The 14,165-nt window shown below is 40.5% G+C and overlaps 1 protein-coding gene across 1 annotated transcript; it reads right to left on the bottom strand.

Annotated features, from left to right (window-relative positions):
- Positions 1-3,327: 3,327 nt before the first annotated feature.
- LOC101485803 (carboxypeptidase Z) lies at positions 3,328-13,302 on the bottom strand. Its single transcript, XM_012924662.3, has 11 exons — positions 13,136-13,302; positions 12,649-12,678; positions 11,805-12,179; positions 8,844-9,071; positions 8,529-8,755; positions 8,104-8,268; positions 7,798-7,956; positions 5,598-5,733; positions 5,302-5,441; positions 5,065-5,164; positions 3,328-4,153 (listed from the first exon to the last, which is right to left on the bottom strand). Exons 1-11 carry the CDS (start codon positions 13,206-13,208, stop codon positions 3,810-3,812), a joined length of 1,977 nt encoding a protein of 658 aa, XP_012780116.3. The 5' UTR covers positions 13,209-13,302; the 3' UTR covers positions 3,328-3,809.
- Between the last annotated feature and the right edge of the window lie 863 nt (positions 13,303-14,165).

Genomic DNA, 14,165 nt, shown 5'->3' with positions numbered 1-14,165 from the left:
CACTGAACTGAAATGAGGCGTTACTTACCTACTTGCCAGCAGCATGATGCTAACACAACATGGCAGCTCAGGGCAGCTCTTTGCAACTTTCTCAGCCTTACCAAGTAATTGGTGACCTGGCACCCCACCTGACATTGTAGGCTCAAGGAAGCGGGCTCAGAAAAGCAAATGGGTTCAATTCTGCATTTTGCACATTTTGCAGAAGATTGCAGCGCCATTAAATCAAGGACATTTGTCGATAAAATATCTAAAGTTTCTTATATTACATTCTCATGTTGATATGTCTGGTGTTTTAACTGTAATTTCCAAGAACTGCAAAGTGCAGTAAAAAACAGTTTGAATGGCACATGGTTTAAATAAAACAAAAATTAAAAAGAAACTAAAAAACAAGTGAAAATTGATCAGCTCATTCATAAAACAGGAAAAAAGGGCAAATAGAGACGAAAAAGGAAAAATTATTATACACTATCCTTAAAACCCAGCCAGCAGTAACATATGGAAAAAAGTACTGGACCACCTACACATTAAACCTACAGGAGCTGCTCAGGTATTGATCCCCATCCCATGAAGCTCCCAGTGGACAGGATTTGTGCTGATGTTAATGCCAGAGGATGTTAGGATTTCTGTAGTTACATGGTCTGCGACTGGCGGCTGGGTCGCTGTGGTTCCTAAATGCTTCCACTTTGTAATAATACCACTAAGAATATCTAAGTCAGGGCTGCCCAATCCCGGTCCTCGAGAGCTACCGTCCTGCAGCTTTTAGATGCATCCCTACTCCAACACAGCTGAATCAAATGGTTTGATTACCTCTTCAGCATGCCATCGTGTTTGGCAAAGGCCTGATAACAAGCCATTCATTTGATTCAGCTGTGTTGGAGTAGGGATGCATCTAAAAGCTGCAGGATAGTAGCTCTCGAGGACTGGAATTGGGCAGCCCTGATCTAAGTGGACAGTAATTTTATAAACTGACTCGTTGCAATGGTGATATCCTGTTACCAACCACCAAACCTGAATTCAGTGGGCTCATTAGAACGACTCATTCTTTCGCAAAAAGCAGACTGCATGACTAGATGCTTGATTTTATATACCTGTGGGCCTGAAAACACCTGAATTCAAAGAATTAAGAGGTGTGGCCTAATGCCTTGCTGTATACCAGGTCAGTCTATAAATACTAGAGTGAAAAAAGTCACATAATGGACATATCCCTTAGATTCATCAATGGATGATGGATCATTGGATAAACAGTTAGATTTTGTATGCCACACTGTCAGTTATTGTACTTAAAATGTCACACAATGTCAAATTTCCATTGAGACCTTTTAAACCTTACCTGCAGTGTTCACCTGTAGAGCTACTTTATCTCAGTCAAGCTTGAACTTTCACTCTTGACCTTGTCAACCTAAGATCCACTTATTAGCTTCCGCAGCTTTCGGTCTAATGCGACAAGTGATGACAGTTAAGTGATTGTAAAGGTCACATGATAACACTCTTAACCATCTTCGCCACAACTGAACAACTGACGGCCAAAAGATTGTAATTAAAGCTGCTGAAACAGTGAGTGAACCTTGTTATGACAAGTTTGCAGCTTCATTAGCTCCTCAGATTTATGGTATGTTAGTGTAGCAGCTTCATATATGTTTACTTGACAAAACAAAGGCCACCATAGTGAATGAGCAAAATAATGGGACTGAAGAAGTCAGACAGAAATACTCATCCACATTCAGGAGATGAATAAAAAAGAATAAGAAAGGGAGAAAGGAATAAGTTATTTAGTCCTGGTAGACACCACCCCATCCCCCTACTTCCACCCCAAACCCTGAGTAGGAAACGTTATCAATGCTTGCAGCTTAAAGCCCACTACTTTGATATATGTGACCATGAATATGGTGGTATAGATGTTGCTGCAGGTACCATTGCAATATCACTGTAAACAATACCGTTAGAGGTACTGCAGTGCCAGTGCAGTACATAATGAAATCCAGTATTTGTAACATCCTGCATGGACCTGCAGGCATCCTGATGCCCTCTGACAGTGTGCTGAAAGCCCTGCACACAGGGTTATGTGATCCTGGGAGAGTGTGGAGTATTTTCCTATTCTCCTGTAGATGGAGATCTCTGTTGTTTGGCTGACCGAGTTTGGTGCCAAATCATGTGTTTGTGTTTTATAAATCCCCTGAGAAGCCCGGTGTTTTTTTCACTGACTTGTCATGGGTCAAGTAGTTCTCTAAGCAGACTTTTCACTATGATTTTATAATACTATTCCTCGACCTTTATCTGGGGGTAATTTGCTTTTCCCATGCTTCTTTCATGACCTTTCATAAAAAAATTCTTAAGAGCTGTTTTGTTTATAGGATTTGGGACTTCACTGGACCCCAGGGCTGCCAATGCGAATGCATGCCTTACTCTGGTTGGGCTACTTTTCATTATTGGGATCTAGTGTCCATTTGGTGGTTTTCTCTGTGAAATTCTGTTGTTGAGGATGTTTTGTTTTTTCTTTAACTGTAACAAATTTGCCTTCTAAGAAGATAAAGACATAGCTTTATCTTCTTAGCACTTCTTGCTTATTCCTCCATTGTTGTTTGTAGACAAGTCTACGTAATGCACTTGTCTGCCACTATTTATGGACTCCAAAAGAAATGAGGTCTAATTTGACCGAACGCTCGTCCTCTAAAGAAGGTCGACATGCAATACACCCTAAACACTGACAGACGTTTCAACTGATTACCCCGGGCTTGGTTGTAAATAAACTATACAAGAGGTCAGGATCCCTCCAAGAAGTTTGGTTTATTTTCTGTGGGAAAAGTGGAGAATATAACTTCATCAAGTGTCTAACAATTATTCAGCAATGAAGGCCAGTCACTCTTTGGTGGAACGACATACAGATTATTGCAGGACAGCATGTCTACACGTGGAGGGGTTTTAGGTTAAGAATGCATTTTAGGAGTAATACAGTAATAATATAATTATAAAATATTATATTTTATAATTGACCTGCTCAGTGATATACTGATGCTTTCATGTTTATGTTTGTTTGATGTTCTGTTGGTGTGTTTTTAATTGCCTCTTGGGGAATAAATAAAGTGTTTTTTGAATTTGAATCATGACTCATGAAATCTAAATAGCATAAAAAAATGATAAAAGTTGAAAACTACTATTCTGCGCTGCCTATGAGAACACTTTCAGAATCCTGGACACATGAGAGTTGTGTATAATGAGTAAATTGTTGTTTTATAGTCAATGTAAAACCTTTAACTTCTTTTTATAATCGCTTAAATAACAGATTATATCACAAACCAAATTCTTCCTTACGCTCACTAATGAGAGAAATGAATGCAGAACTATTTATTCTCAATGACATGTCTATTTACTCCAATTTCACAAATTGCACACTGTGTTGAGGAGCAACCACCGTTTGGAGCAACTTCAGCCAGATGTTGGTTTAGCTTGCCCCCTAGTGGCCATCAGAAACCTTGTGTTTGGTAATTGTAAGTAGTCAGGGGTCAGGTCTAAATACGCCAATAATTCATGAAAAATATCGACAGTTCAGGTGAAATAGTGCTATAAAACTGCAGGTCAAATCTTTTAACGTGTTTTTTATTCAATCGTGGCCATTAACTAAAGTTATGTTACTGTCCAGGCAAAAGCTTGTAAGGCGCTTACATTATAATTCAGGTGTGGGCTTCGGACCAGACACAGCACATAAAGGCAAAATTGTGAAGCAGAAGTAGCATCAGTAAAAAGTAACACTTCCATGTTTTTCTGCATAATGTAGAAAGACAGACTCATTTCTTGCTTCTCTTGTTAAAGCTCTAATATTGCTTCAGCAGCCAGGTGGGGGAAGGTACTCCAGGCAAAGCAAAGTAATTCCACCACCAGGGCTTCTCTGCTCTCTCCTCTTGGTTCTGGCTCAAATCAGCCATCTGGGTGTAGTGCTGGTACTGGTTGTAAGGGTCAAACTTGTCGTAGGATGAGAAGTCCTCTTCCTGCGGGTCAAAGTTCACAGGCGCTTTCGGCAACACAAAGTCCACCCGGCCTGCAGTCTTCATGCGAGAGGGCAGCTGGATTTGCTTGGTGGCTCTGGTGTAGCCTTGCGCAGAGGCGGAGACTATGTGGATGCCAGGAGTGAGGAGGCGCCAGTAGTCTCCATTTTCAGCTAGGGCAGGGAGAGAAAGGCTGAGTATTTGGGCTTTTAATTGGGCTTATAATCAACATGAATACACAGTACATGAGTACGAATATATTTGTAGAGAAATGTTCATTTTACACATCAAGATGGGTTTACACAACTTGCAGAAACCCTGTAATACAAACTGTGGGAGTAGGTGTTTGGTAGAACTGCAATGACCTTAATAACTTTAGTTGAAGTAAGATATTGATTTGGTTTCCAGATACTTCCACCTCGAGAACCTAGATAGGATTTTTAATACAGACACCAGTGCCGATATTTGGCAATATGAAAAAAAAACCATATATATCAGAAATTGTTTACCTTTCTCAACACAAGAAATAAACTAAAATAAACAGATTACTCAGACAATATGACAAAAAAGTTGAGATTTGTCAATTATTATACGTTTTGTGCTGCTGTTAGTGACTACTTGATGCTGAATCTTGTTTTACTGTCACAACAAGGTGTTTACATACGATGCTTCTCAGATTCTCACTTGGTTATTGAATTTGTGGCCAAACGCATCTCACCTTAAGGAAAGTTGTAGAGTGCCTTACTGTGCAACAGTAACACTCATAACATGGTTGAAGGGTGGTTGGAAGGTTGTGATCAGAATAAACAATGATGTTATTGAGCTTTGTTATGAGCTTAATATAGGTTTTATGAAGAACCTGACACAGGAAGTTGTACTTATACTGGACAACTACCTCAAAATGCCTTTTTTGCCTTTATAGCTCATATCTTTTTAATATTTAAGATGCTACATATCTGAATTACTGAATAAAAATCATGTTGGCCATAAAGAGCTTAAGAATTGACTAAGAGACAAAACTAATGTCATAACTAAATGAAATTTTGTAAAGGCGTATGTTTTGTTAGCAGGTGATAGTTATTACCTGTTGTAATGTCGTGCTGTATCCCTCTGACAGATATCCTGGCACCTTTTATAGCATTTCCCTTTTCATCTTTTACAATCCCTTTGATGCCACGATGGGCCTGAGGACCAACACCCAAGAAAGTTGTTTACAAATAGATCATTTCATTCATCGCACTTGAGATTCAGTATGCTATTGCTAACATGTGCTGAACTGCCATGCCAACAAAAATCAGGATATCTGCTAAAAGAGTCTTACTGTCTCCATAAATGAGAGCAAAGATTCTTGGTTTTCATGCCAGGCAAAGGCCAGTTCCTCTTCAGGGGGAAATCTATCACATCCCACATTCACAGTCACCTCAAAGCAGTTGGTGTGGAGATAGTTGAAGTCTTGCATTCCTGACCACAAAAAAACAAAAATCCAAAAAACACACTCACAGGTTCATAACTGGTCTTACAGCACCCTCTAGCAGACTCAGCAGACAACAGCACTTTCCTTCCTGACTCAGAAATCTATTTTACTTCTCTGGATTTGTGCCCCCCCCCCAAACTCACCGCCTGCCAAGCTGGACCACTGAGCTGCATTAACGATCCCTTTCTGACTCTGAGTACGAGACGATCCACAGCGTGCGTTTTCATTGGACATGGTTTCGTGGGCATTTGCATAAGTTGCTGCGATAAATTTGAAAACCTGCAAAATGTAAAACTGGTTAACTGTTTCTCCCTTTGTTCAGATGAAAAAATAACCACTGATTTAAACCACATGTTCACAGGGTTTTACCGGGGCAACAAGCATAAATAAAAAATCAGAGTCTGCTGATCTTAATAATGTTTTGTCCTATTTTTTTGCCATCTGTTTTCTGTTGTTAGCAATGACTCATTGCTTCCTACCTTCCCTCAAAGAGCAGTAAACAGGCATGTCACTGCATTAAGTGTTTTATGGGAGCACACTGCAAATAATATTCAATATTACACCTTACTTACCAGTCCCGTTACAGTTGTAGTAGCTGTAGTCTAAACCATCATGGGTCCTTCACTTTATAGCCTTTAACTCATTAAAACATGACTGATATATTGCATAAAGTAAGAATATAAGGGTGTAGAAGGTTTTCAGAACTGACCAGTGACTGTAGGAAAAAGTATAGAGCAGTGTGCACTCCTGGAGGATGCACACTCGGTCACAAAGGATGCACTGGTGTATCTTTTGTGTTTATATTTATCATACAGTCATGTCAGGTATCATTTAATTAACACTGCTTTAAAAAGGCTTTCTCCTTTTTTTTTAAAATCCCCATTGCCCCGGCTCCTCGCTCCAAGGGAATCCTCACCTCTTTTATTTGCTTGTGAGTTGGGAGGCCTAGGATGCAATGGGAGGAGTCAAGTAGGGCTGCCACGATTAGTCGACTAGTCACGATTACGTCGACTATCAAAATCATCGACGACTAATTTAATAGTCGACGCGTCGTTTGAAGCTTTGTAAGATCCCAAAAGACGCAGGAATAAGTAGCAGGATTTAAGAGTGTAATAACGGACTGAAACAGAAGATGGCAGCACTGCATGTACAAGGATGCCAGCTGCCGTTAAACCCCGAAGAAGAAGCTGTGTCCCAGAATTCATAGCGCGGACCAGCACAGTTGCCAACAATGGCGGCAGCTAGTTAGTTTTAATATTACTCTTATTATTCTTTCTGGGTCACAAAATAAAGTTTAACATATTTTCAGGCAAGAATGCAGCTGTGGAAACTTCAAATATCTGCTCAGTTTATCAAGACACCGCATATTTTCAAAAGTGCTCCAACGTTTTCGGAGACGTCTGTTACCCACTAGCTCGATAGCTAGCCGGGGGCAAAGCTCACTAGAGTCCGTGAGAACACCGGACTCCCGGCAAATCATTTTCAAACCCACCGCAGTCTTTCGCTACTCAGGTTAAACATATATAAGTCACTTAGATAACTTACAAATGTTATTGTTTGGCTTTTTTAGTATTTTATTTGTTCCTGAGTAAATCGGTTTGGCTGAGAAATAAAGTTATAGTTTTTACACAGCTGAATAAACGACAACTGATTATCAGAAATGTGAGATGCTCGAGAATATACTCCGGTGTCCTGTTATATTTTAGATAGCAAGGAGCAGACGAGACTGAGTTTATTAAACTCCAACGAAACAATCTGCAGATTTCATTAAACTTGAATAAACTATCATCTTGTCTTTATTTTTAGTTAAAATATACCTTAAACACTTCAAGCTGTAAGCTAATGATAGTTATATAAGAGCAAATACGTGCTGGTGCAATAAGCTGTACGTTTTACGTCCAATGGATGCATGATCTGATTAGTCGACTGAGAAAGAGGGGAATATATACACTGAGAACTGGATTAAACATGCAATTAAATTAAGGTTAGGTTCACATCTAACACGTCCAACCATTTATGTGAAACTAATACGTTTAAGAGACGCGCTCTTCATCTTGTAGTTTATGCTTGTTTAGCATTGGTTGACCCACCATTTACCTGGTAGATGTTAAAAGATTAAAAAGGCAAATCAAATAACCAGAACGTCTGTGGTTACAGTCAACAGTCTATTCTTTTTCCAGCTTCCTCTAAACATATACTACATGTTCATACCTGTACTGATGACAGTAATAATTGAGGTCCTTTATATTTTCTGGTTTTTAGGGTTTGTTTAGGTTTCACTTTGTTTTTGATTATTACAAACTATCCTTTAACTCTATAAGTTTCCCAAAGAACCCTTTTTACCTTATCATCTGGGGTTGGGCAGAACATTTCATGTCCCAATGGGTGTTTGGACAGATCATAAGGGTAAGACACCACCAAGTCTCCACCATGGAAGTTAGCGGAGAGCACAAACGGGATGGAGCGGACCCACTTCATGACAGCGTAGGTCTCTGGTGCAACCTGGATTTCAGCATTAACACTTCTTATTGGTCTAACTGATTAAGTCAGTTTATTGTAAAGAGGCAAACTTTGCAACAGCACAGCTCGTTATTTCATAAAGTATGTGCAGTGTCATTCACTATATATGGATAAGGATTTATACTGTACCTTACCAAACCAGTAATAGTCTGGGATTAGGATGTGGTCGGTGCGGTAGCCCTTTTGTCTGCGTCTTCTGTAAACGATGGACGTCAGGTCGGGGAAGTTTCTGTTCAGGTCGATGTTTTGGGCGTTATTTCGGCCGATGTTCCAAGAATCATATCTTTGATCCTCCTGAGGAATAAGTATTATTGCCTTATTAATAATATGTGTTTTAGATAGTAGCAGTATGAGTCATCCAGAAATTGCCATTCAACTATAACAGACTACAATATATTCTGTAAGGTGAGCGTTTGGCTTCGTGCTCATGGGCATCAATTTAAAGAGCTGATGTTCTGCTGCACTGTGCAGGGAATCATGCATTACTAATTACTTAACTATTGACTCAAACTGCACATCAATATATTTACTGCTTGTAACTGTAAATAGCTCACCTGCTCAAAATCGTAGTTATTGTCACTGACTCCGGAAACAGCCAACTCATACCCATCGGGGTTCATGGAGGGCAGAATGTGGATGCGGGTGGTGTTGATTAGAGTCTGAATCCGCTCGTTGCCGAGCAAATACTCTGAGCACAAGTGCTGAGCCAAGTAGATGAGTAGTTGGCGGCCAAGGACTTCATTTCCATGCATGTTCCCAATATACTTTACCTCCGGCTCAACTGTATGTAGAGAGCCAAGTTTAAGTTTTACCTACATTTGTAAGAGAAAAGAAAGCAGACCTTATGAAGACTGAGGAGCCTGACTTACGTAGTTCATGCTCTCCGGGATTGTTAGAGAACTCGATCACAAGCAGCTCTCTGCCCTCCATACTGCGGCCTATGCTGTAGGTCCGGGCTATGCCGGAGCACTGCTCCTCAGTCTTCTTTAAGACACTGATCAGGTCAGTGTTGGAATGATAGGTGAACTGCAAAGTGTCAGGAGAGTCCGCAGTGAGTAGAATATCCAGGCCATCAGCAGCTTCTTCTTCCTCCTGCCCTGTAGAGACAAGCATAGTTACTGGAAATCTGCAAGCTGCTCTGCAAGCTGCTTTGCAACCCTTCACCACTCCAGCTCATCTTTTTAATCAATGCCAGTTCTGTTGCTCATCCCACAACCAGCTTTTTATGTATGCACACAGAGTAAGGTCCCAAAACAGACACACTACCGTGGCTCAGGGGGTTGGGAATCGCATCTGTAACCGGAAGGTCGCCGGTTTGATCCCTGTCCTTGGGCAAGACACTTTACCCTACTTGCCTACTGGTGTTGGCCAGAGGGGCCGATGGCGTGATATGGCAGCCTCGCTTCTGTCAGCCTGCCCCAGGGCAGCTGTAGCTGCCTCCACCAGCGTGTGAATGTGAGAGTGAATGAATAGTGGTATTGTAAAGTGCTTTGGGTGCCTAGAAAAAGCGCTATATAAATCCAATCCATTATTATTATATTATCACAGTGGGTTTTAACACCCTCTTTTTAGGGGCTGTTAGGTGAAGCTGGCTTAACAATGACTTGTTCTATCTCACCTACCTCAAATGGAAGTACTATCCTTATTTGTGTAAGGTTTTCCAGGGTATAAATATTGCAGTTTACAACAGAAATCTAAAGGAGAAAAAGTTGAAGCACTTCAAATCTATAATTAGTTAGAAGTGTTTATTTCAACTGCCACCCCGCCCCTCCCCCAAAGTCTGTACAAGTCTGCCCTGATTTTAGGATTCACACTTATTTCTGACACCAGCTGAGACCAGACCTAGAAAGGCTGTAAAACCTTTCGCTGCTGGTTTAAAAAACATGATTTATGCAGTGTAAAACTGTATTATACAAAAACTTTAACATCTATGACTGCAACACAGAGCTGCTGGCTACATTATAAGCTACAGATGGTTTATGTAAACACTTCCTGCGCGTCATATTGTGGAGAAATCATCCCAAATGGTACGTGCACTCACACCTCTGAGGCCCTTTCTTTTTCCCTAATATGTCTTTGCATAGATACAATTTAAAGGGTGGAAAACACAGAGTAGCACAAGACAATCATATAACAAAAAATCATAGTACAAAGAAAAACAACCCAAGACCAACTGCATGTTTTATAAATATATTGATAATTGACACTACTGTATTGATAATTTATCTCAATAGAAAGTGGAAGATTACATAGTGTATGCTTGGCCAATATGGAAATTTTAAATTTTAAGACTGATGCAGATATTTAGTGATTTCAAAAACCCAAACAGATTCCCATCATGTTTGTTATCTGTAGTTATTTAAGAATCCTTGTTGACAATGAAGTCTTCTTTCATTCTTTCATTCAATCTGAAGAAGATGCACCTCTGTGTATAAATAGTATGACCTCCATTGTGTTTGAGCCTCTGATGAAGGTCGGCGAAATAAATTAGTAGAGTTGAGGTTTGCGAATTATTTCGCTTAAGTTTCGTGCTAGCACTACCTAATGCTTCTGCTTGGATCAGCTTGTTGTTGCATTTGAGTGCCCTCTGGTGGATAAATTATGTAACATCATGTTGTGGTTGATTGTTTCTCTCGTTTCCACTTTTTCAAAATTTTTATTTATCGGCCTTTATAAATACTGATATGAGCCAATATCGGTCCCTAGTATACCGCACCCGAATTATGTTTTTACATTTATGTAATGTGAAGATTTAATATTATCAGGATTTTTTAAATGCCACATGAGGAAATCAACCCATCACATTGCGCCACAAACACTGACCCAGTCTGCCTACAAACATTAAGTTTTATTGTGCTGAGTGATAGAAGTAAAGTTAGCTTCACTGCTGCAAAATAAAGGAGTAAGACGATGTCAGGCAGCGGACCAAAGAACTGAGAGGCCCGTGAGGGGAGTCCAAACTTAAGAATGCATTGTAGTATCTGCTACAGCTTGTTGTTTTATTATTTAAGATGATATAGTTATGTTTATAAGGGTGCATTCAGGAGAACACTGTTAACGCAGGCCTTTAATCGCCCTCGTGAGTGTTACTGTCCTAATATGATACACAGTGAAAGAAGAACAGCTGGAGTTCTTACACTGATATCAGGCTAACCTGCTACCAGACTGTGCATCATGAAAGTTTTGGAACAATTTAAAAAGCACTACCTGCATACACTTCATGAAATGTACACATTATACTGTCTATAAATGTTGAAATGACACAACTTAACTACTCAAATTGGTTCCATGTGTCTGTGCAGAAGTTTCTGCTGTTCACGCGCTCATCTGGTTCACACATGGAGATGCAACGAGTGGTAGCAAAATACATATTTGGGTCTGTTATTGTTTTTGTGTTTTGTTTTTTACTATAAAGACTTTTCAGCTATTTGGGCAAGATATGATTTAGCAATGTGTGCCTTTCTGTGGTTCATTGTGGGTTGTTTATAAAGCCACTGCCAATAAAAACACCAGAAGATAACCACAGGATCAAGGATTAGTGACAGTTTATAGGGGAAGTAAGGCGTTCCAGTTAGGCTATATCTTAAAGTGAGCCACATAAGCATCTCTGCAAACCAGATGCCTTCAGAATGTGTTTAGGAGAAGGAGTGCACTGCTGAAATTTTCATGCCTGCTTTTTATTTGAGTTGCTCTTTTTTTCAGGTGGAAAAAAGAAGCTAATGTCAGTATTTAAAACATTTACACGGATGTCATCAGCCACAGCCAAGACTAAGGCCAATTCAGGTCAACAAAGGTCAACATAATGACAGTATGCTGTGATTATATCTCACCTCTGAGGCCCTCCAGGGGGTCATAACATCCCTCTTGGTCGCTGACAAAGAAGCGATCGCAGTCGAGGAAGTAGGGCCAGGCCATCTGTATCTTGTCAAACGTGCGACTGCATCTTCTGCGCACGGCTTCACACGTGCTGCGGCACGGCTTCAGCACCTTCTCCTTCTCACAACGTGGGGCCAACACCGAGCAGCCCAGCATGCGAATCTCTGGGTTACAATCTCCGCCCAGCAGAGATTCAGCCACGCTGATGAGGAGGTACTCAGCGCCAGCTTCAGCATCCTCACGAGTCTTGTGACCGAGGATGTTTGGGAACATGGTTTGAGCGTAGGGCATGTCATCGCAGTAGGACAGCATTAGATCTGTGCATTTGGCTGAGTAGAAAAATTCCACAATGAAGACAGATCAGGGATCAGCTTAGAAAGTAACAGATCAAGACGTGTATCTCCATCTGTTGCAGCGCTTAATCATGAGCTTCACTGTGCCGTCCTCAATCATCTAGTCCTAAATATTTCTATTATCTCTGGAAATTAGAATTTGAATATTTCATGCTGCCATCGATCATCTAAAAATACTCAATGATTTTATGGCTTTGGGGACAGATTCCACTAAAACTACACCCACTATCATTTATAATCTCCTCCTGTTTGTTGTGAAAAACAGTCCTGTTGCAGTCACTTGGCATATTAGGGGGGGGGAGAAGGGGGACTTTGAGGCTTGGTTTTTTCCAGTGTTAGAGGCACAAAAAACTGATTGGTTAGAAATTAGAAAGTGTACAGAAAAGCAAGATAGCAAACAGCACATGCATGACACTTTTCTTGCTTTAAGCCCATGGGTACTTACGTTTTTCTTCTATTATTGGCTTGCACTGTCCTGCAAGACATACCAGCATGCCATTAGCTGACACTGAGTAGACACTAGATGGCAGGGTGGTTTTTGTAAATGCTACAGTGGGGCCTACAGAACACTGCTCGCTTCAACAACTCTCTATAAAGCCAGTCAGTGTACAAAGAATCATTAAGTCCCTCGAGGATCACATTTTCCACGACTATAAATCGTATTCATTAAACTTGCTTCCATCTAAAACATTAACACCATCTGTCAGACTTTAGATCTGTCACCATCTAATTCAGCTCACTCATCCTGTAGCTTTAGGTTTTTTTAAAGTTATATACAAGAATTTTTCACAAGTCTAATTGAACAAAAATGAGCTTCTGAATCAAGAATAGTCCACAGCCTGCACGTGACGTCCTGTCCAGTTTTTGCGCGGCCGGTCCAGATGCGCACATCAGCATAAAGTTTGTTATCGCAAAAAGTGCAGAAAGTTTACCTCGAAACTTCGGGTCGCATCGCGGAGGAGCACAAGACGCAAAAACCAACAACTGCAGCAGGATCAGCAGCATGATGCGCACTTTCCGACACTTATGTTCCGTTTCGATGTGGCACCTCACACACTGAGCCAGAGGGCGTGAGTGTGCGCGTTGGAGTGTCCCAAGTCTGCAAAACTTTCCTCCGAGCAACTCTGTGAGCCACTTTATTACAAGCATTACGGTTTCCTATCGAGTTACAGAGGAAATGGCTCTGAGGTAAAACGGGGATAAGTGCATGAAAGGATGGGCAAATTTTCGCTCACATTTTGCTGCGTCTTCGTTTTTCAGTACGGCTGGTGGCTGTTTCACGGGCCTGCTGCTGGGTTTAACTCGAAACTCAAAACTGGCTCTGCGTATTTAGACTAGTAACCTCACATTTTCACTTCACATGAATCCTCATTCTGAAGAATAATAATTTATAGTTTGTGTCGGTGCTTCTTCTTGCTTTAAACTGACTGTAAAATTATAAAATCATATTAAATGTCAGTGTGAGCTTGCTTTTAGTCATGAAGCCACAGATTATCATTTCATTCTGTATCCCCCTTCCTGTGGGAAGCTTTGTGCTACGTTTAAACACAATATTCTAGTTTTATTTGTCTGTTCTATACACTTAAAGCGGTCTAATCCACAAAAATCCCCCCAAACCAGTCACGTGCCCGCAGAGAAAGAGAGTACAAGCACCTAATGCTGCTTTCAGTGTGTGAGTAAGTCAGTCAGAACTTACATATAATAATAATAATAATAATAATAATAATAATAATAATAACGTATGTTGCAAGTACTTAGTACCAGAGTTGCTAGTTTTAGTGAAGTCTTTACGTGACTTGTGTTTTTATTTTTCCTGTATTGGTCAATTTGTGTATTGAAAGGTTATAAAGGTTTCTCAGCCTTTGTTTTTTGCCTCTCTCTTGCTGCTACTGCCCATCTGCCCATCATTAGCCCATCTGCTTCAAGGTTCAACATGTGCATTCAGAGATGCTCTTCTCCTGG

The sequence above is a fragment of the Maylandia zebra genome, linkage group LG3 (assembly GCF_041146795.1).
Source record: "Maylandia zebra isolate NMK-2024a linkage group LG3, Mzebra_GT3a, whole genome shotgun sequence".
Classification (NCBI taxonomy): Eukaryota; Metazoa; Chordata; class Actinopteri; order Cichliformes; family Cichlidae; genus Maylandia; species Maylandia zebra.
The sequence above is the reverse complement of the archived record's forward strand: the minus strand, read 5'-3'. Positions and strand labels throughout refer to the sequence as shown.